The following is a 22,863-nucleotide window of genomic DNA, read 5'->3' on the forward strand; positions in this document are numbered from 1 at the left end:
TTTGTGTTCTGCCAATCCCAAACTATTCCCCTTCTTTTACTAAACCACAGTAAGGTTTCTACCCTGGCACTGAGCGCTAAAAGCGCCGATGCTGCTCTGACACTCATAAAATTCCTATGAGCAGCGGCAGAGCATTTAGCATTCCGGGCCGTGGTAGAAGCCTCTACTGTGGCTTAGTAAAAGAAGGCCTATGGGAATAACTCTATAAAGAGCCACAATATTCTAGTCACTTCCAGTGTAAATCACCTCATAAATTATAGAATGCTGCAGCTTACAGCTAGGTGTATGGCATTTACACCTGCTATAGAGCTGGTGCAAGTGATGACGCCTTAACGCACTTGCGTTTTTTGGACATTTGAACATATGTTCTAGAAAGAAAACTTGGAGCCTACATTTATTTACAGAATAGGATTAAAATAGGTGAGCCTACAGTGGGTGCCATCAAGTGGATTACAATGCATAGAGGTAGGCTCTACTTAGACACACCAGCGTCACCATTAATTGCCAGTTAAGTGCCCACATGCACTAGACACAATTATATAAGGTAGCATCTCCTAACTGGAAGAAGTTGTACATGTGGTCATTGCATGGGGTCAATTCCTTTTGGGTTTTTTTTTTGTGTGTTCATCTTATACATGTGGAGCAGCATAATCAAAAAAAAGTCTAACTCCATTTTGGGCCTACGGCGCTAGTCGTCCAAAATCGGTAGCGTCCAAAGTCCATTCTTGAAAAATACAACCCCAATTTTTTTTTTTTTTTCGAGAATCGTCTACTTCTATGTCCAGCCGTTTGATCGTCCAGACCGCTAAACCTTTATGCCACATTCTCCCAAAAATCATCCAAGTCCCAAACACCTAGAAAAAGACCTTTTTGGACGTGGGAGGGGGTCAGCAAAGTGATGGACTGGCCACCCAGACATGGCAACAGAGTAGTGGGGCACTGCTGTGAACTTCACAAAAAGGGTATCACATAAACATCTCACCACAACTCCCTTATAAGTCATGGCAAGCCCCCCCCAAAACACCCCTAATACTTACTATACCTATCTGTCTAACACCCCAATCGCCTTTATGGCTGCAGGTGGCACCTATATGGCTGTACAGTAGGGTTTTAGTGGACTTACATTTTTCACCATGAATGCAGTGGTTAGAGTGGCTTGTGGGCAGGGGTCCTCCTCTCTATGGTTCCCTAGCCTACCCCCCAGACTACTTAAGCCACCTCTGTGCAGCTCTACTAGGCTTTCCTATGTCAAGCGCTGATGTTCTAGAGGCAGGTTTGTATGTTTTTATTCCGATTTTTATGGCTTTGGGGGAGGGGGGGTCAGTGATCATTGGGGGAGTATGTGTGGGTCTGTACTTTGTCCCTGCAGTTGTTATCTGGTCACTTTGGATACCTTCTGGGCACTTAGACCTGTTTTTAGATTGCCTAAGTCTAGGCAGTCTCGTTAAACTTTCGATTATCGCTGTAGGATTTCTAAGTCTAGGTCAGCCCAAATCCTGCCTTCCTCCCATCCTAACCACTCCTCAAAAAAACGCCACTTTTCACTCAGGGCACACAGCGGAAGTGAAAAGGCCTAAGATGCTTTTAGATTTGTCTAAAACCCGTTTCGATTATTGCCACTTGGACAACCAAGTACCGATTTAGGCAGGTTTTTAGATGTATTTCCATTTCGATTATGAACATCGTAGTTTATAAAATATCATAAATTACACACATCACTTGATGTACCAACTTGAAATTGTGTGCCAGCTTTATGCTGGTATTCTGTAATGCAATCTTTGTGCCAAGGTATTGGGTTCCTAGCCTGAGGACCTCATTTACAGAATTGCCCCTAAAGTTTGTTTTTGAGACAATGATCCCAAGAAGAAGCCATGGGATTTGAACTGGATTTCCCTGCTTTAACCACTTGGCTACTTCACTCCTTTCCTTTCCAAATTGCCATCTGACTGTCGTATCTTTTTTATGCACACAACCCCTGTCCTTTACTGACTTTTAATGGCCTATGTAAGCAAGTAAAACCCAGCTGACACCAAAGTATTTATTCAAACAGGACTATTTAATAAATTGTAGTGAGATTAGTCACTTACTATGGGGTAATTGTGAAAAAATAATGTTCAGTAGCTACCATGTTTCCCCGAAAATAAGCCCTACCCCCAAAATAAGCCCTAGTCCCAGGATTCGTCAGCAACTGTTCAACCCACCGCCCCCTCCCCCCACCGCAACCCCCCCTGCTGACCCTCTTTCTCTCCCCACCGAATGCAAGTGAACCCTACCTTCATCTGATGCAGTGTCGGTCCGGCAGCACTCTAAACAGGCTGCTTGGCCTTGTCCATTGGGGATTTCACTCTGCCGCGTTACTGATGACATTATCAGTAACGTGGCAGAGTGAAATCCCCAATAGACAAGGCCCGGCAACCTGTTTAGAGTGCTACCGGACCAGCGCTGCTTCAGATGAAGGTAGGGCTCACTTGTGGTCGGCAGGGAGGGAAGGACGGAGGGTCAGCAGGGGTTCGGCTGCATGAGGGTGCTCAAAGGTTCTGCTGCACAAGGGATGGGAGGGAGGGAAGGATAGAAGCTGGGAAAACTTCTACTGCACAGGGGGATAGGAGGGAGGGAAGGGAGGAAAGATGCTGCATATGTGGGGGAGAGAAAGGAAAGAGGAAGAATTGGGGTGAAGGAGAGGAAACATAGAAACATAGAAAGGTGACGGCAGAAAAGGGCCACAGCCCATCAAGTCTGCCCACTCTACTGACCCACCCCATTAAGTCTGAGTGCTGATGACTTAGTTCCTTAGCTCGACCCTCGTAGGGATCCTACGTGGATATCCCATCTATTCTTAAAGGAAGGGAGAGATGGTCATGTGCATACCCCGAAAATAAGACCTAGTGCCTTTTTTGGGCCCCAAAAAGGTGCTGTCTTATTTTCGGGAAAACATGGTACTAAGGTACCACATAACTGTTGCCATATGTTAATTTTTATGCTAACAGCTAATCCAGCTTCATACAGTCAGTAGCCTCCAAGTGAAGTTATCCACTTACTATGGAGTAATTCTCAAAATTAATAAGCTTAAGTAGCCTCCAAGTGCTGCTACTGTTTTCCCAATAATTTGACGAATGGAGGAAGGCACTGAAAATTTACTCACATGTATAAAGTTAATCTATATATATAAAATCGGAGGTATGTATGTGTGTATGTATGTATGTGCCGCGATCACGCAAAAACGGCTTGACCGATTTGAACGAAACTTGGTATGCCGATCCCTCACTACCTGGGGTGATATGTTCTGGGGGTCTCACGGCCCACCTGCACATGTGGGCGGAGCTACAAACAGAAAATCAGATTTCACCCATTCATGTCAATGGAAAAAATGTAAAACAGCTGCCAACGCAAAAGCGGCTTGCCCGATTTGAACGAAACTTGGTATGTGGATCCCTCACTACCCAGGATGATATGTTCTGGGGGTCTCGCGGCCCAACTGCACACGTGGGCAGAGCTACAAACATAACTTCAGATTTCACCCATTCAAGTCAATGGGAAAAATGTAAAAAGCTGTAGGACCGATTTGAACTAAACTTGGTATGCTGATCCCTCACTACCTGGGGTGAAATGTTCTGGGGGTCTCGCGGCCCACCTGCACACATGGGCGGAGCTACAAACAGAAAATCAGATTTCACCCATTCATGTCAATGGAAAAAATGTAAAAAACTGCCATTCTCACAGTAATTCACAAACGGCTTGACCGATTTGAACGAAACTTGGTATGCAGATCCCTCACTACCTGGGGTGATATGGTCTGTGGGTCTCGCGGCCCACCTGCACACGTGGCTGGAGCTACAAACAGAAAATCTGATTTCACCCATTCATGTCAAGGGAAAAAATGTAAAAAGCTGCCATTCTCACAGTAATTCCAACTACCTGGGGTGATATGTTCTGGGGGTCTCTCGGCCCACCTGCACACGTGGGCGGAGCTACAAACAGAACATCAGATTTCACCCATTCATGTCAATGGAAAAAAAATAAAAAGCTGCCATTCTCACAGTACTTCAAAAACGGCTTGACCGATTTGAACGAAACTTGGTATGCAGATCCCTCACTACCTGGGGTGATATGTTCTGGGGGGTCTCTTCACCCAAGAATTTATATGTTCTTGCTCCTGGAGGTGAAACTAAAAATGTTGTTTATAATCAAGTTTTGTGTTTGTTGTATTGTATTCATTTTGTCAAATATTTCACATTATAATTTGAATATTGTACTTTTTATAAAGCTGTAAAAAAATAATTTCATTCACCACTATAAAATATCTTTATTTGAATCCATTTACAGTGTTATTGCTATAATTAAATACCCGTGCAACGCCGGGGCATCAGCTAGTCAAATAATAAAGTATCACTAACAAACGTGTAATTGACCTTTCTATTTACTTAAATTTTATGTTCAAATCATGCATAAAATCTTATTTCAGCTATAATAATAATAAAAAAAAGAATCTGAAATTTATGATGACCTCAACCAGTGATGCAGTTTCTGTCAAATACAGATCATTCTATTTTGACTTGATAAAAATATAAATGAATTTTCATTTGCACAAATTTTAATCATTTCGGGTTTTAGTCAGATATTTTCTGTTGTTCCTCTCGGGCCTCAGCAGAATAATATAGCATTTAGGGAAGAAGATACAGCCCAGGAGTCCAGCACTGGAGGCCAGGATAGCAAATATCTCCACTGCCACTGTGTACTTGCCTCTGGCGCTCAGGTACGTTGGGATGAAAGAGATCCAAACACTGCAAAAGACCAGCATGCTGAAGGTGATATACTTGGCCTCGTTGAAACAGTCTGGTAGGTTTCTTGCTAGCAAAGCCACGATGAAGCTGATACCAGCCAAAAATCCCAGGTATCCCAGAACACAGTAAAATGCAACTATTGACCCTTCATTACATTCAGTTAGTATGGTTCCAGTTTCTGATCTCGTATTAAAATATGGGAATGGGGGAGCAATTAACAACCAAATGAGACAGAAAAGAGCCTGCAGAAGGGAACAGGAAATAACTATAGAGTTTGAGACCTTGGAACCCATCCATTTCCGGAGCTTGCTTCCTGGTTTGGTGGCTTGGAAGGCCATGACCACAGTGATGGTTTTTGCCAATACAGAGGAGAGTGAAATGGAAAAAGTGATCCCAAAGACCATCTGTCGGAGAATACAAGTCACCTTTTCAGGACGGCCAATGAACACCAATGAGCAGAGGAAGCAGAGCATGAGTGAGATGAGGAGAATATAACTGAGGTCCCGGTTGTTGGCTCTCACTATAGGAGTGTCTCGGTAGTTAATAAAGATTCCCAGAATGACAGCAGTGATGAGAAAGAAGAAAATTATGATAAAAGTTAAAGTTAGGCCCAAAGGCTCTTTATAGGATAAGAAGATTATTTCTTTGGGGTTGCAGGTATCTCTCTTCTGATTCGGCCATTGGTCCTCTGGACATGTTATACAAGTATCCATATCTGAGGATGAAACATATGGTCTTATTATTTTATTTACCACATTTATATACTGCATTAACCAAAGTGGCTTACAATAAAACATACATAACATCTAATATAATAAAAGTCTAAGCCGTGCTTGCGCACTCTTACCTGCGTGCTCCCATTTTCTGTGCGCTGTAGGTCCCCGCAGGTAGGAGTGCGCATGCGCGCTTCCACGCATCTCTCTCTCCTAAGGCGGATTTCGGCTTCGGGTGGCGCGGAGGCTGTCTGCCGCCGCGGCTGTCGGTGGCTGCAGGCCTCGGCAGCTGTTAGCATCTGCAGACCGTGGTGGCTGTCAGCACCTGAAAACCGCGGCGGCTGTCAGCACCTGCAGGCCTCCGCGGCTGTCAGCGGCTGCAGGCTGCGGCAGCTTGAGGTGGCTGTCGGCGGAGGGCAGACGCGAGGTAAGGGGTGCTGCTGGACAAGGGAAGAGACGGGGGTAGAAAAAGGAAGGGAGGCCTACTGCTGGACGGGGAGCAGGAAAGAGGCACTAGGGGGGAAGAAAAAGGAAGTGAGGCCTACTGCTGGACGGAGGAGCAGGAAAGAGGTGCTAGGGGGGAAGAAAAAGGAAAGGAGGCCTACTGCTGGACAGGGGAGCAGGAAAAAGGTGCTGATGGACAGGGGAAGAGACGGGGGGGAGACAGGAAAAGGGAGAAAAAGGAAAGGAGGCCTACTGCTGGACAGGGGGACAGGAAAGAGGTGCTGCTGGACAGGGAAGAGATTTAAAAAAGGGAGAAGGGCTGCTGCTGGATAAGGGGAGCAGTGAAGGGGTGGTGGTGGACAAAGGGAAGGTAAAAGGAAGGAAGAATGGGTGGACAGCCGAGGAGAAAGAAAGACAGAAATACAGAAGGAGAGGAGAAGAAGGAGAGAGAGAGAGAGAGAGAGAGAGAAAGAAATAAAGACAGACACACACACACATATATTCTAGCACCTGTTAATGTAACGGGCTATAAGACTAGTCATATATAAGACATAAATGCATAATAAAAATCAATAACACCATTCATACAATACAGTGGTCAAATCACATACCAAACACTGATCATTCACTGAAGAAACCTTGGAAAAAACAAGGCTTTCTTGAACTGCTGCAGTGAAGAACTGAAACGAATATAGCTTGGCAGATCATTCCAAAGCTCTGGGTTTGAAATACAAGTAAAGTACAAGATATAGGCCCTCTATTACTAAGGTGCGCTAACCGTTTAGCGTGCACTAATTTGATTAGCACTCGCTAATCGGTTAGTGTACCTTAGTAAAACAGGGGGATAGTCTCAGCATAGTGAACAGCATTATCTCACAAATAGAATCTGCTGCAGGACATACATGAGTACTTATCTTCTTTTATGGACTAGGATCCTACTAGGAATCTTTTAGGTGCCTAATGATAGGTGCCTTTTCAAAAATCAAATGCTATGGAACAAAGTTTTTTCAGGCTGAAACCACAGTGAAGTTGATAACATGATAGAACCTTGGAAAAATAAAAAAAAAATGGCCTCTTATTCTGAATTCACAAAGCTTTATTGAATTGTAAGACTCGACACAGGCCTATGTTTTAGCTACATGGCCTTCCATAGGAGTCTGCAGATCTACTGAGCACTTCTACTCAGTCTCACTAGAATATATCCATGCCGATTAGTTTTCAAAACAAAATGGCACTCAGTTTTAAAAACACAGCCAAGCAAATTGCTTCCACCCCACACCTTGATGCATTTCAAAATAAGATAGCCTTATTAAACTAAACTAAACTAAACTAAACCATTAGGTTTGTATACCGCACCATCTCCGCAAGCGCAGAGCTCGGCACGGTTTACAGAGGATAAGAGGAAAGGAATGACAAAGAAGGGGTATAGGAGAGGGACAGAGAGGATAGAGAGGGGCAGGGTACTAGAGAACGGGAGGAGATTAGATTTTTGAGAAAAGCCAAGTTTTCAAGCGTTTACGGAAGGCTTGGAAGGAGCTAGAATTTCTGAGCGGGGATGAGAGGTTGTTCCAGAGTTTAGTGGTTCTAAAGGGGAGGGATGTTCCAAGTTTTCCTGCGCGGGATATACCTTTTATAGACGGGAAAGATAGTTTCAGTTTTTGGGAGGGTCTAGAAGAGAGTGGGTTTGATGAATTCCAAAAGAGTGGGATAACGGGAGGAAGGACGCCATGTAGAATCTTGAAGGCTAAGCAGGCACATTTATAGAGGACTCTGGAGTATACTGGGAGCCAGTGAAGCTTGGAGAGGAGTGGGGAAACGTGATCAAACTTGCCCTTTGCGAAAATAAGCTTGGCAGCGGCGTTTTGAATTAGCTGAAGTCTATGGAGGTTTATTAGAAAAGATACAAAGAAGGGTAACTTGGGAGGGGGGAATTCATCAAAGGGCATTGTTAGTGGTTAACACAAGGTAACATGTTTAACGCCCTTTGATGAATTCCCCCATAAATGCTTAGGAGGATAGACTGAATCTCATATCAAGAAAGGCTAAAGAGGTTAGGGCTCTTCAGCTTCGAGAAGTAACTGCAGAATGGAGATATGACAGAGGTCTGTGAAATAATGAGTGGATAGGAACAGGTAAGCATTTTAAAATGGTTGTTTACTCTTTCAAAAAGCACAAAGACTAGGGAACATGAGATAAAAAATAGTAAGCAGTGTTTTTAAATAAAATAGGAAAAATATTTTTTACTCAATGCAGGTTGTACAGGTAGCTGGGTTTTGAAAATGTTTGGTTTGGACAAATTTCTGGAGGAAACGTCCATAAACCATTATTAATATAGACCTGGGGAAAGCCACTGCTTATCCTAGGAGGTAAAGAGGAAGGAGTTAATCTTTTTCTTTGAGATTCTGCAATGTACTTATGAATTGGATTGGTAACTGTTGGTAAGAAGATACCAAGTTAAATGGAACTTTGGTCTAACTCAGTATGGTAGCTTAGTAACTGTCAATATTCAATGGTGATATCTGGACACCTTCCTACTTAACATAGGAGAGTCTTTCTCCTTTCCTTAGTTAAAGGGAAGGTTATCCAAGCACCACTGCTGAATATTGTACAAAGGTAACTCCAGGCTCTACCCATCTCCACGGATGGGTCAACCCAGCAGTAAAAGGATAGTGCAAGTATTCACAGATTTTGAACGGAATTCTCCAGTTATGGTCTGCTGAAAATCCTGGTATGATTCAGTCAGTGCTATTTAGTCTTATAGGAGTCTCTTCTACCTAGCTCTAAATATCGGATCGATAAATTGTATAAGAGATATCTATGCGAGTACTAAATTTATCTGGATATTGGTGATTTACTCGTATTTATAAGTCAAATATAAAAACAATAAAAATCCCCATGACTGAGACAGTGATCACACAATAAGTAGGGATTGAAAGATAACCTCACCATAGGAACCCAATCCTGAATAAATATCGATTTATTGGCAAATAGACTCTAAGTCAGTTCTGACATGTTGACTCAACACTGCCAGTGTTTCAACACAATAATATGTCTTCTTCGGGAGTCTACTACAAATATATAATCCAAATATATATATATATCTATAAACAACATTTCGTTCACTAAAATAAAGCATATAAAATACATTTACAAATCAACAACAAAAAAATTTTTATCCTAATTTTAATTGTGTTCATAAAAGAAATAGAAACTGTTAAAAAATCAACTGATTAAAAACTGAAAAACTAAAAAAGGACCACATAAATCCACAGAGAACCATTGCCAAAGGGCATGGTTCATTATAATGTTATCGATGTAGCATGATATGATTATTTTTTGCTGACAATTTTAAAAATATTGCCTGAATTAAAGTGGAGTTCTAACCTCTGAAAACTCTAGCCATCTGTCTGAAATCCTGTAACAAAGGAAGGTACACTTCTCCCTCCCGATTTGTGGGTTTAAGACTCGCGAATTTGGTTATTTGTGAGTTTCTAAACCCGGACCCACCCCCGCCTCCTGAACGCCTCATAAAATGTACAAAACCATGAAACCCCACTCTAATGGCCTAACCTCTCCCAGGACCGTCACAACATCCAGTCACAGTGCCCCCAGGCCTTCATCACTCTAACGGCCTCACGCCTCACCTCCCACAAAGCCCCCCAGACAGCCACAGCACCCGCCCACCTGCTAGTCTCATGCTCCCAGCCAGACTTCTGAGTGCCAGTGCCCCAGCCAATCAGCAGCTGCCTTGGTCTGTGCCACTCTGCGGCACTAGGTGGGCACAGCCAATGACGAGGAGGGTTTCTGCCACTGTCCCGCCAAAACGCCGCTAAGCCAGCCAATAGGCATCCTTGTGAGGGAAGGGAAAGTACACTGTTTTTCGCTGCCCCACTTCACCCGTAGACCACCAGGTAAGCTTTATAGAGGTCCAGGAGGCAGGTGTGGGTCAGAGATGGCCCTAAAAGTTATTCACATTTTTCGATATTCGCGGGCCGGCTCTGCCCCTAATCCCATGAATATTGAGGGTGAAGAGTATAGCAGCGTTAAACTGAACGCTATTCTCCAAGCTAAAGAGAGGTTGGAGCAGAAGTGTTAACTACCCCCAGTCTTCATGAGCAATACTTAGCAATCAGAGGTTGGGACAAGTCAAAAGCCACTAGACATTTCGAGACAAGTACCCCCATTAAAATCCAATCAAGGCTCTGCCCTGCTAGTAATCAAATGACCAGCCAAACCATTTGACCTCATTCAACCAGAACACATACAAGTTTGAATTGAATTCCTGACTTATGATTGGACAATATTCCTGACTTGGCGATTGTACCTGACTTCAAGCCTCTATAGTCCATAAAAAGGAGAGATTTACCTAAGCTCCCTCTCTTTCGATCGCCGCTGCCATGCGCTCCCAGCTAATCTGTGACTGAAAAACTTTCCTTCCAACAAGGAAACCACCTCCCCCAGCTATCCTCTGTAAACAAACCTCTGGACCTTCATCATAGTGAGTTACTTTTAATCCAACGTAAAGTAATCATTCAGCTTCTCTAACAATATTTTATCTTGTGGCACATTTCTCTTGTTTAAAGGTCACTAAATTGTAACTAAAATTGCTGCATTGGCTGCATAAAATTCTAGTTCTTTTTTAAATGCTCTAAGTAAATATTACTAGAAAATTATAGGTTCCACATGCAATTGACTTTGATTTTTTCAAAGGGAAAGACCTCAGAAGCCTGCACCATACACAGAATAATCAATTCCAGCAATGGTATCTTCAGCAGGACAGGTTCTCTATCATAGGTCATAAAACCCTCTCACGTAACCGATTACCACAAAATATTCAATGGTGTATTAAACACCTCCACAATGCAATCGGTGAAAATTGAAAATATAATGCACTTATCTGTTTTGACGATAAGAGCCCGACGGGACCCGTTTCGCCAGATTATTGGCTTCGTCGGGGGATTTTTTAACAGTGCATTCAGTATGAAAAACACTTCAAAAAATGGCGCCGGTCAAGTGTTTTTCATACTGAATGCACTGTTAAAAAATCCCCCGACGAAGCCAATAATCTGGCGAAACGGGTCCCGTCGGGCTCTTATCGTCAAAACAGATAAGTGCATTATATTTTCAATTTTCACCGATTGCATTGTGGAGGTGTTTAATACACCATTGAATATTTTGTGGTAATCGGTTACGTGAGAGGGTTTTATGACCTATGATAGAGAACCTGTCCTGCTGAAGATACCATTGCTGGAATTGATTATTCTGTGTATGGTGCAGGCTTCTGAGGTCTTTCCCTTTGAAAAAATCAAAGTCAATTGCATGTGGAACCTATAATTTTCTAGTTGTGTGTCACATTCAAAGAGGTTCTCAACCATTGTTGTTTTGAAGTAGTGAATTACTAAGTAAATATTACACAGATAGTGCATTACCCAAATTAACATCTGTTTCTATTATATATACATTGTTCTTCTCTTCAAATGTTATATCACTTACCAGTTTGGTTGGAGATTTCTCCTTCTGAACAGGGTATACAGTCATAACAGCAGATGGGCTTTCCTTCCTTGGTTAATTTCCTGAACCCAGGACGGCAATTTGGGTTACATCCAGACTGTGGAGGTGCCTGAAGATTGAGGTAAAAAAAACTGAGAAAGTTGAGATAACAGTGGGTTATGACTTTTTTAATGTAATGTTACATTTTCTTTTTGTAAACGTGAGCTGGCTCTATCCGTGTAAGTTTTCTCATCACATTAACAGGCTATTCAGTAGAATATAAAGGTAAGGTATTAGCATTATTTATATCGGGGATATAGATAAAATATGAAACAAGTTTGACCTAGAATGGGTCATTTAGGTTGATTGGGGAATGTCTTGAGCAATGTTCCTTTGCTGGTCACCCTTATAATTAATAGTTTGATTAAACAGTATGATGAAATAACATAACATAACTTTATTTTTCTATACCACCATAACCGACTGATTTCTAGGCGGTTTACATCAAAGAAGACTGGATAATCAGTAAAATATAAGATAGTAGGAAGGTACAAAATATTTCTTATAAGTACATATATTCTTTAAGAAAATACTGTAAAAACTTTTAGTTAGAATAATAGTTCATAATGACGCAACCACACTTGGAAATGAATTTTTCATACAGTGTCGTCTTGATCAATTTCCGAAAAGTACTGTAGGACGACATGGCTTGACAAATACAAATAGTCATTAAGCCTGTTACATTAACGGGTGCTAGAATATGTCTATCTGTCTTTCTTTCTTTCTATGTCTCTCTCTGCCCCTGTCTCTTTCTTCCTTTCTTTGTCTCTCTCCCTCCCACTGTCTGTCTGTCTTTCTTTCTGTCTGTCTCTCTCCCTGGCCCCCTTTGTCTGTCTGTGTATATTTCTTTCTGTCTCTCTCCCTGCCTGGTGTCTTTCATTCTCGTGCGCTGCCTGCCTGGCCCTCTTTTGTCTTCCCCCCAAAGCAAACCAAGATTGCTCCCTGGCCCCCTTTCCCTTCCCCCCCTCCCCCACTTCCCTGTGCTGCAACAGCATCATTCCCCTCCTTCTCTGTGTAGCAGCAACAGCATTTTCCCCTTCCCTGTGTAACAGCATTCCCCCTTCCCAGTACAGCAGCATTCCCCCACACTTCCCTGTACAGAAGCAGCATTCTCTCCTTTCCTGAGCAGCAACATTCCCCCTTTTCCCTGTGCACCCACCCCTTGCCTGCTCCCCTTGTTCCCTTCCCCCGTCCATCAGCTCCCCCTGTGCATCTGCTCCCCCTGTCCATCTGCTCCCCCTGTGCATACGCTCTACTTGCCTCAAAGAAAAGCGCTGCACCACGCTGTTGCTGGCCTCGGTGTCTTCTCTACACTGCGGCCAACCCTAGCGGAAACAGGAGAGAAGATGCAGTGGAGAGAAGGGCGGGCTGCAGTGGAGAGAAGATAGTGAGGCCAGTGGTTAACAGTGTTAGTAGGCGAGAGGGAAGAGGGGGAAAAATAGATGGCGGCAGGGGGGTTTGGAGGTCAGGGCACGTGCGGCAAGCCGCCGCTCGCGTCTGAAGATTTTAAAAGCTCTCCTGGATCGGTCTGCCCAGCTCCTTACCTTAGTTGAAAGACGCGGAGGCGGCGCCTCTTCGCAGGAGCGGGGCAGACCGAAGAACAGCACGGCCGACAGCTGCCGTGTCCGACATCCGCCTCGGGGGAGGAGAGAGAGTGTTTCGCGCGCATGCGCACTCCTATCTGAGGTGCCCTACAGCGCACGGAAAACGGAACACGCGATGGGAGTGCGCATGTGCGGCTTAGCCTTTTATTATATTAGATGTATGATATGTGTATGGTTCCGTGGTTTCTATATTATGCCCGACCTGGCTGAACAAATCCTTCCACGCATTTGCTTTCTCATTGATGGTAAAGTCCTTCCCAGGTGGAGCATAACGGTTATAATGTCCAACAATTTCATTACTCCGTGTCCCATTGATCATGCTTATAATATCATATCCAATGGTGAGATCGCCGTTCTCATCAAAAAAGATGTCCTCACCCAGAATGTTCTGAAAGTGAAGGTGTTTCAGATAATGATGAAGCTAATGGAAAAATGAAACATTTTTATTACTGAAACTAACTGCAGGGATAGAGGCCTAACATCAAGCATACAGTAAAGTCTGGTCCTGCTTGTAGGAATAAGAACATAAGAATAGCTTTACTCGGTCAGACCAATGGTCCATCAAGCCCAGTAGCCCGTTCTCACGGTGGCCAATCTAGGTCACTAGTTCCTGGCCAAAACCCAAGGTGTAGCAATATTCCATGCTACCGATACAGGGCAAGCAGTGGCTTTCCCCCTGTCTTTCTCAATAACAGACTATGGACTTTTCTTTCAGGAATTTGTCTAAACCCTTCTTAAAATCAGCTACGCTATCCACTCTTACCACGTTCCAGATCTTAACTATTCTATGAATGAAAAAAAAATTTCCTCCTATTGGTTTTAAAAGTATTTCCCTGTAACTTCATCAAGTGTCCTCTAGTTTTTGTAATTTTTGACGGAGTGAAAAATCGATCCACCTGTACCCTTTCTACTCCACTCAGGATTTTGTAGACTTCAATCATATCTCCCCTCAGCCGTCTCTTTTCCAAGCTGAAGAGCCCTAACCGTTTTAGTCTTTCTTCATATGAGAGGAGTTCCATCCCCTTTACCATCTTGGTCGCTCTTCTTTGAACCTTTTCTAGCACCACTATATCTTTCTTGAGATAAGGAGACCAGAATCGAACTCAATACTCCAGATGAAGTCGCACCATGAAGCGATACAGGGGCATTATAACATTCTTAGTGTTGTTAACCATCCCTTTTTTTAAATAGAAACATAGAAAATGACGGCAGAAAAGGGCTATAGCCCATCAAGTCTGACCCACCCCCCTGACTTTATTCCCCTAGAGATCCCACTGAATATCCCATTTTCTTTTAAAGTCTGACACGCTGTTGGCCTCAATCACCTGCAGTGGGAGTTCGTTCCAATGATCGACCACTCTTTCGGTGAAGAAGTACTTTCTGGAATCACCATGAAACTTCCCTCCTCTGATTTTCAGCAGATGCCCTCTGGTGTTCGAGGGTCCTATAAGACAGAAGACATCATCTTCTGCCTCGATACGGCTCGTGATATACTTAAACGTCTCAATCATGTCTCCCCTCTCTCTTCGTTCCTCAAGTGAGTACAGCTGCAATTTATTTAGCCGTTCCTCATGCGTGAAATCCTTGAGCCCCAAGACCATCCTGGTGGCCATTCACTGGACCGACTCAATTCTCAGCACATCTTTCCGGTAGTGTGGTCTCCAGAATTGAACACAATACTCCAAATGAGGTCTCACCATGGATCTGTACAATGGCATCCTATTTGTGTGCTAAATATTGAGGGCTAATTTCTCTTAAAAGTCTAGGAATTGAACAAACCTTTCATGGACATAATTCAAAACTAATATCATTAAACAGTGATTAATAGTGTCATATATGATCTCATTGTATTGACTAGAGAAGCTTGATAAGGTTACCTTCAAGTTCCTGCTGAACCAGAACGTACGCAGGTAAGGCTAGTCTCAGTTAGGGCACTGGTCTTTGACCTAAGGGCAGCCATATGAGCAAACTGCTGGGCACAAAGGACCAGCGGCAATTCTTATGTTCTTTGTTGTGAGTTAATTGGCAAAACAACAAGATTTTGTGAGTAATTGTAGGGGGCATAACTGGTTATAGAAACATAAAGGCAAATAAAGGCTAAATGGCCCAGTCTACCCATCTGCCCATACAGTCTGCCCATCCGCATAATCAAAATTTAAAAACGTCCAAAAACCTTCCTAAGTCAGCACTTGAACGTCCTAATTTTATTTATTATTTATTTATTTAAAACATTTATAACCCGCATATCCAACATCTATGCGGGTAACAACAAAATAATTAAAACAAAACACATAAAATATGGTTTACAGCTCTGATTGGTGATTTTGAGCTAATCATATTCTTGGGCCCCTCCCACTGCATCCCAAGATGCATTGGGAGGGAGAAGGCCCATCATTCACAGCACGCAGCCATGTAAGCAGGAGGGAGTAGGCTTCCCTTCTGCCTGTTTGTTTCTTCTTTTCATGGTCTCTAGTCTGTTCACCATGCATCTGTTGTTCCCTTTAACCACTTTCTTACTCTATCAGCATTTCTAAGACAGTTTTAAAACATTCCCATTTTTTCACAATAATTTTGCCACTTGGTTGGTATAAGATGCAAATTGCTCTCGATGTCTGGCTATACAGGTATATTTCATCTTGTGCTATTAGTTTTCATGTTGGGCAGTTTTTATCATTTGTTTTTTCATTACTGTAATTTATTCTTCCGGAGATTTGATATTATGTTATCAGCCCTTACTTTGGTAGTTTTTAGATCATAATGTAATTCATTTGTTTAGAGATTTTATGGTATGTTATCAGCTTTTATTTTGGGTTATTTTTACATTATGTAATTTTTATCATTCCTTGGTATCATTTTATATGTTACATTTTACATATGTTCCAAATGTGACATTTCTATGTTTCAAGTGTCAAGTTTCAAGTTTATTTAAGAATTTTATAAACCGCCCAATCGGTCTTCTAGGTATTGATTGGTTTGAATATGATTTATATGTTTTTAGTGTCCCTTGAGGAAGTTATATATACATGCTCCTAGAAAATAACAAAATCCCAACCATAACCAACTTAGAAATCAACTCTATCAACTACCCTTTGCAAACCACCCTAAAACTTCTAGGTATGACTATTGACAGAGGCTGCACCATGCAACCACAAATTAACAAAACAATACAGAAATCTTTCGCAGTTATGAGAAACCTTAGACAAGTCCGAAAATTCTTCGAAAAAACACAATTTCAGCTCCTAGTACAATCTCTAATCCTAAGTATCCTAGACTGTTGCAACATCCTCTACCTCCCCTGCCCTGCAATAATGATTAAACAACTACAGACAATTCAGAATACAGCTCTGAGACTCGTCTATTCATTGAAAAAACATGATCACATTACTGAGGCATTCATCAATTCTCACTGGCTTCCAATCCAGGAAAGAATACAATTTAAATTCTACTGTATACTATTTAAAACTATAAATGGAGACAGCCCAACCTACCTAAACGACCGCCTCATCCAAACCACCTCTACCAGGCATAGAAAAACACCTCCCCCCCCCATTCACTTACCCCCCAATCAAAGAAGTAAAACGGAAAAAACTATACAACGGACTACTGGCCACTCAGGCAGCGAAGATAGACAACCAAGTCTCCAACCTATTGACAACAACCCCAGACTACAAGATGTTCAGAAAGGAAATAAAAACTATACTCTTCAAGAAATCCCTTAATAAAGCTTAATACCATGATAAAGCTTAACCCCCCTCTTACCATCCCCTCCCTAACCCCAGATCCTACTTTTCCCTCTCTTGGAAACCTTCTCTGATCTAACGTTGTAACCCTTCTTCCATAACTCTTTTTGTAATCCGCTTTGAACCGAAAGGTAATGGCGGAATAGAAATATGTAATGTAATGCTTACACTGTTGGTTGAAAGGACGTTTCTCTTGCCTTTTTTGTTGTTCTGGTTCCATAGCAAGGCAAGATTTTCTCTGTCTATTTATAAGACTATACTAGTCATACTGTATGTGCGTGATTATTTTCCCTTTGTGTCATTCGGGGACAGGAATTAAAGGTCATGTAGAATAGCAAAGCAAACCGTAATGTATAAATAAATCAATAAAAACACTGTGACATCCCCCATAATTTTTACATGTGCTTTCATTCCACTTTTATCTTTCAATCTCTGCTTTCCTGTCAGAAGAGAACTTAGGCCATCTTTTACTAAGGTGCGCTAACAGATTAGCGCGCACTAATCGCTAAACTCTAACGCATGCATGTTAGTCTACGGACTTGTTAGCATGAAAATCGGTTAGCGCACCTTAGTAAAAGAGCGGGCTAATTACATCACATTCCGGAAGAAGCTAAAAAATTCTTCTTTTTAGATGGCTGTTTCCAATTGGTCACTATCTTATCTTAGTAGAAAAACTTGATGCTCCGCAAGGAAAGAAGACATAGCCATTTCCCCAAATAATATTATGGCTAGCGATATGTGATATTCGCCTAATAAAGTCTGAGGCCAATATTTGTGAATGTTTACAGATGCTGCCGACGTACCTGTTCTTGACTGTATTTTTTTTCTTAATGTATTGCTATTACCTTTGTTTTATAAAACCAATAAAAATGGTGAACTGAAAAAAATTCTTCTTTTTGATGCTTGAACTCTTCTCCTAACCAAGCCGCTACTCGGCAGCTAAACGACATCTCAACGAAAGCATTCTTCTATCTCTAGTCCAAAATCCTGGACCTAGTTTTTCACTCTTCCTTAGAAATACCTGCCAAATGTTAAGATTTCTCTTATCTTCCAAAATTAAGAGATCCACGGATAGCTCCTGTTGGACCTGTAAATCCTCCGAAGGCTCCCTATGACATATGTTATTTCATTGTCCCCATTTACAGATTTTTTGGTCCTCTATCTGGAATGTGATTACCAAACTTTTTATTATTAATGACCCCTTCACATTGGATGTCTTACTTCTGGGATCCTCGGCACTGTCCTCACCTTTATCTTTGTATCATGATCGTCTTTTGACCCTTTTGTTATTTATAGCTCTCCAATTAATTTTACAAAATTGGAAAGATTTCTCTAACCTCAGCTTCACTCATTGGTGGAATTCAGTATGCCTCCATGGGAAATATGAGAGACATATGGCAGAACGCTCTAAGTCACTATCCACTTATGATAAAATATGGTTGATACTAATAGACCATTCTACTCAAGACCTTTGAAACATTACTTACGAGATCATTTATTGATATAACATCACTCATCTACTTGTTTTACTTTTTCACACTTTTCATTGGTGTTACTTATCTGATGTATCTCAGGAATCAATGTGACCCTCTCTCCATTTATAATACCAGATTCTACTAAGCTTTTGTATTCTCTATGGCTTTACATACTCGACTACATTATGATACTATACTTAATTCATGGTCCTGCCATCCTATTTATCTATCTTGCAATGTACTATGACCAGAAGACTGTATTAGTATTAGTTTTATCATTATTATTCGTTGCTTCTATTTTTTAATATCGATCATATATCTTATTGTGATATGATGTACTGAAAGGAGCTGTCACTTGGTTTTTCTTGTTCGGCTTTCTCGGAAGCCTTTTGTTGTCTACTTTCTATTTTATATCTATGAAATCAATAAAAATATTTTGAACAAAAATAAAGATTTCTCTTATCTTAATTTCTATTGAAGGTCCTTTGCCATCTCCCAATAATTCCCTCTCACCCTCCCTGTTCTTATGCATCTTAAATATGGCTTCAGTTCTCTTTTTTTGGTTTTTTTTTGCTGTAAGTCGTCTTGAGCCTATACAGGTATTGCGTGATGCACAAATTGCCAGATTAGATTAGCTAATGGTGCAATTATATGCCTTCATTTCTTTCTGATAATAACATTCCTCCATCAAAGGACATTACCTTCCATGGTAAAAAGTTCAAAATGGTCTCACTTTCTGCTCCCCTCAGAGTGGTATTTCCAGAACTAGAAGCCATCATATCATGAAGTGCGTGTGCCAGGCCATACACAGCATTGTATACATTATAGCTGTTCCCAGAGCTTATGATGTCACAGTGCATGATGTAGTCAGATGTTTCATTATTGCTGCAAGATCTTTGGATGCTCTCGGGGCACTGGTCATTACACAGGTCCTTCCACCACATCTGTGTATATGAATCACTTGGAAACACAGCAGGATTCACCTCACGGACAAATCTGTGAAAGCGTGGAATATTCTTCTTTGCCACAATGAAAGCTAAGGTTTTTTTACTCTCAGCATAGTCTAAGGGGAAGAAAAATAGCCATTCAGTCGTGATGATCCAGACCTTTCCAGGTACTGTCCAAATGGGGGTGTATTTTATATAATCTGTGTATTCTCTGTTACAATACAAAATAATCACTTTAGTTGAAGAGGTGATGACGGTTTGGTAAACATTTGTCATATTTTGAAGCATGAGTGAACTGGACGGATGGATGATTTCTACGAATTCAATGCAACCTTCACTCTCCTCAATCCCTTTTCTCAGGATCTGCACAGCCCTCATGCTGCTTTCATCGCTGGATGCAAGGATACCAACCCAGGTCCAGCCGAAATGCTTCAGGAACCTGACTATCCCAGCACAGAGGTGCACCTCACTGGGGACAGTCCGGTAGAAATAAGGAAACTTAACAGTGTCGCTCATGACAAGATTCCCTGAGGTGTAACTGATCTGTTGAAAATAAAAGATTGAATTCATCACTGTCTTTGGCATAAGATAATATTTCATTCACATAATAAATATTTAGAACATAATTATACTGTAAGGAGCGGAGGGGAGAAGAGTTTGGATGACAAAGCCAACTGATGGTGACCCTTCATTTGCACGCTGGACAAAAGCGCGCCGACAATCGCTTTAAAATCTTCCTGTTAGCACTGTGAGGGGGTGTGTGGGGGGCGGGGAAACCCTAACCCTCCCAGTAAACTTACAAGTGTTCACGCTCCTGTTGGGGAGGGTGTGAACAGGAGGGTGTGGGGGGACCCCCCCCACTACAATAAAAATTGCTAAATACCCCCAAAACTAAGGAAAACGGCAGTTTTCAGTGTTGGGGGGGATTCCCCCCTAACGCCCCCCAACGGAAGTGCGAACACATGTAAGTTTACTTGGGGGGTTCCCTCCCACACCCCCTCACAGCGCTAACAGAAAGTATTTTAAGACGGTGCGCATCAGTCCTGCGCGGGATTGTCAGTGCGCTTTTGTCTGGCGCACTTCTGTTACGGTACCCAACTGGTACGCAGAAGAGATGTTTTGAGCTCTCCAGTAGAAATGACAGAGCAAAAAGGGGCGGAGCCCAGAAAATGGGTTTTATTTTTTCCCCCCATTATTTTCATTTTATATTCTGGTCACTTCTTTTCCTTAAAGTATCCTCCCTCCCCCCCCACCCCACCCCCATACACACTCACACCTTCTCACAGGTGACCTCTTTTGCCATCTTTTGCTGCTCCTGCTGCTGAAATTCTAAAATAAGAGCCCCATCCTGGGGTCCTTCCTGAAGCCCCTCAAACCCACCGACCTTCCATATATTCACTTTTTCTTAAAGCTGGAACAATCCACCGCCACTCCTGTCCTGCAGATTTTGTGTCTCAAAATTGCTGGCGAAGGACGGATGATAGTTTTACATACAGTAGGTTGGCTAATGCTCGTACCTGCGCTGATCCAGGACATGGGCCTGCTGAGATGTGCTCCTGTATGTGGTTTGGCAGGAGTTACCTTTTATCAAACACACCCATCTCTATCCATCCTGAAATGTAAGCCTGATTAGGCAAAAGGTACATCTGTAGAAATGTAGGTACACAGATTTGACTATGTACATTTCCACACATACTGGTGGTAGTTCTATAAAGAGTCACCTAGCTGAGGCAGATGTGCAACCCATACATCAGTATTTATACATATTTAATTTATAAATATTTGCGGCCCTACTCTAGAATTCCATCGTATGCCTTTTGCTCTCCGGATATCACTATTCCCTTCATTCTAGTGCAGTGGTCTCAAACTCTAACCCTTTGCAGGGCCACATTTTAGATTTGTAGATACTTGGAGGGCCTCAGAAAAAATAGTTAATGTCTTATTAAAGACATGGCAATTTTGCATGAGGTAAAACTCTTTATAGTTTATAAATCTTTCCTTTTGGCTAAGGGCTCCTTTTACTAAGGCGCGCTATAATACCACATGCGCTAAACGCTGGCACCTACATAGAGCTGGCGTTAGTATTTTTCATTTAGCGCGTGGTTAGCGCACGCTAAAAATGTTAGTGCACCTTATTAAAAGGAGCCCTAAGTCTTAATAATAATATTGTAATTTATAGCTAAAGAGACACATGATCAAGAAACTGTTTTATTTTACATTTGTGATTATGATAAAAATATCAAGGGCCTCAAAATAGTACCTGGTGGGCCGCATGTGGCCCCCCAGGTCGCGAGTTTGAGACCACTGTTCTAGTGTAATTTACATGGTTAGAGGAGAGTGTGGCATAATGGTTAGAGCTACAGCCTCAACACCCTCGGGTTGTAGGTTCAAACCCCGTGCTGCTCCTTGTGACCCTGGGAAATTCACTTAATCTTCCACTGCCCTAGGTACATTAGATAGATTGTGAGCCCACTGGGACAAATAAGGAACAGGACTGAAATAGGTAAACTGCTTTGAATGTGTTTGCAAACCTGCAAAAAGGCAGTATACAAGTCCCTATTACTTTCCCTAAATTACAGACTACACTTCCCCCTCCGTATTTGCGAATTCCGTATCTACGGATTTGATGTTTTAAACCTAAAAAGACTTTTTTCTTTTTTCGGGCTATTTTAAGCCCTGAAAGCCCCCCCTTAAGCCTTACCTGGTGGTCTAGCGGGTTTTCGGGGCAGGAGCGATCTTCCCACGCTCCTGCCCCGTGCAGATCGCTCACAGGAAATGGTTTGAGAGACTACGGGAGCTCAAGGCAGCCATTTCCTGTGAGCGATCTGCACGGGCAGGAGCCTGGGAAGATCGCTCTTGCCTGAAAACCTGGGGGAAGCTGGGGTTAAGGGCAAATCCGGCCCAAATATTATTGGCGGTTTTTTAGTATTTGCGGCCCGGCTCTGCCCCTAACCCCCGCGAATACAGAGGGGGAAGTGCACTAGCAATTATAATTGTTAATGTATATTTACATACTTTAACCCAATTAAAAGAGATGGGAATAGGGGGGTACTCCTCTGAACTGGTTCATATCATAGTTCTCTAACCGTTCTTTTCAGGTTGATTTTGATGATCTTTCTTAAGTACCTTAAGTTTCACTTGCTTCTGCTTTAAGGCTTTGTTTGGTTTATCTCCCAAATATATAATTGAGCTTTTCTCTTTTGCAACCAACAGACACAAGCAAAACTGACATCTGAATTTTGTTTTTCCGCCTGTTAGAGGATGTAAACTTAAAAAAATCATCAAAATCTTGTTTGTCATATCAAGCAGTGTTATGGGGTAAGGATTTAGAACAACTGCTTATGCTTACTGACACTTATGGGGAATTTACGAGACATATCTATTTACGAAATATTTAGGCAGTTAATTAGCAAAAGTTTTATTATGGACCATTTACCGTAGATCAGTGGTCTCAAACTCGCGGCCCAGGGGCCACATGCAGCCCGCCAGGTACTTTTTTGTGGCCCACGGTCTGTACTAGTGCTGTCTGTACTAGTGCTGCCCACTCTTTGCAGCGTCCTCTGGCTTCTTCCCTGGCCTCCTGCTCTTACCTTCAGATAATTACCGCAG

General features: G+C 42.2%; 1 protein-coding gene across 1 annotated transcript in view; it reads right to left on the bottom strand.

Annotated features, from left to right (window-relative positions):
• Positions 1–4,510: 4,510 nt before the first annotated feature.
• The window catches only part of LOC117346297 (vomeronasal type-2 receptor 26-like), a 30,411-nt gene continuing 12,058 nt past the window's right edge, over positions 4,511–22,863 (bottom strand). Inside the window, exons 3-6 of the mRNA XM_033915697.1 lie at positions 19,009–19,797; positions 13,295–13,513; positions 11,432–11,558; positions 4,511–5,496 (exon numbers count right to left, since the gene is read on the bottom strand). Coding sequence (XP_033771588.1) covers positions 4,592–5,496; positions 11,432–11,558; positions 13,295–13,513; positions 19,009–19,797 — 2,040 coding nt within the window. The 3' untranslated portion in view covers positions 4,511–4,591. The remainder of the gene's footprint in view (positions 5,497–11,431; positions 11,559–13,294; positions 13,514–19,008; positions 19,798–22,863) is intronic.

This window comes from Geotrypetes seraphini, chromosome 12 (genome assembly GCF_902459505.1).
Source record: "Geotrypetes seraphini chromosome 12, aGeoSer1.1, whole genome shotgun sequence".
Classification (NCBI taxonomy): Eukaryota; Metazoa; Chordata; class Amphibia; order Gymnophiona; family Dermophiidae; genus Geotrypetes; species Geotrypetes seraphini.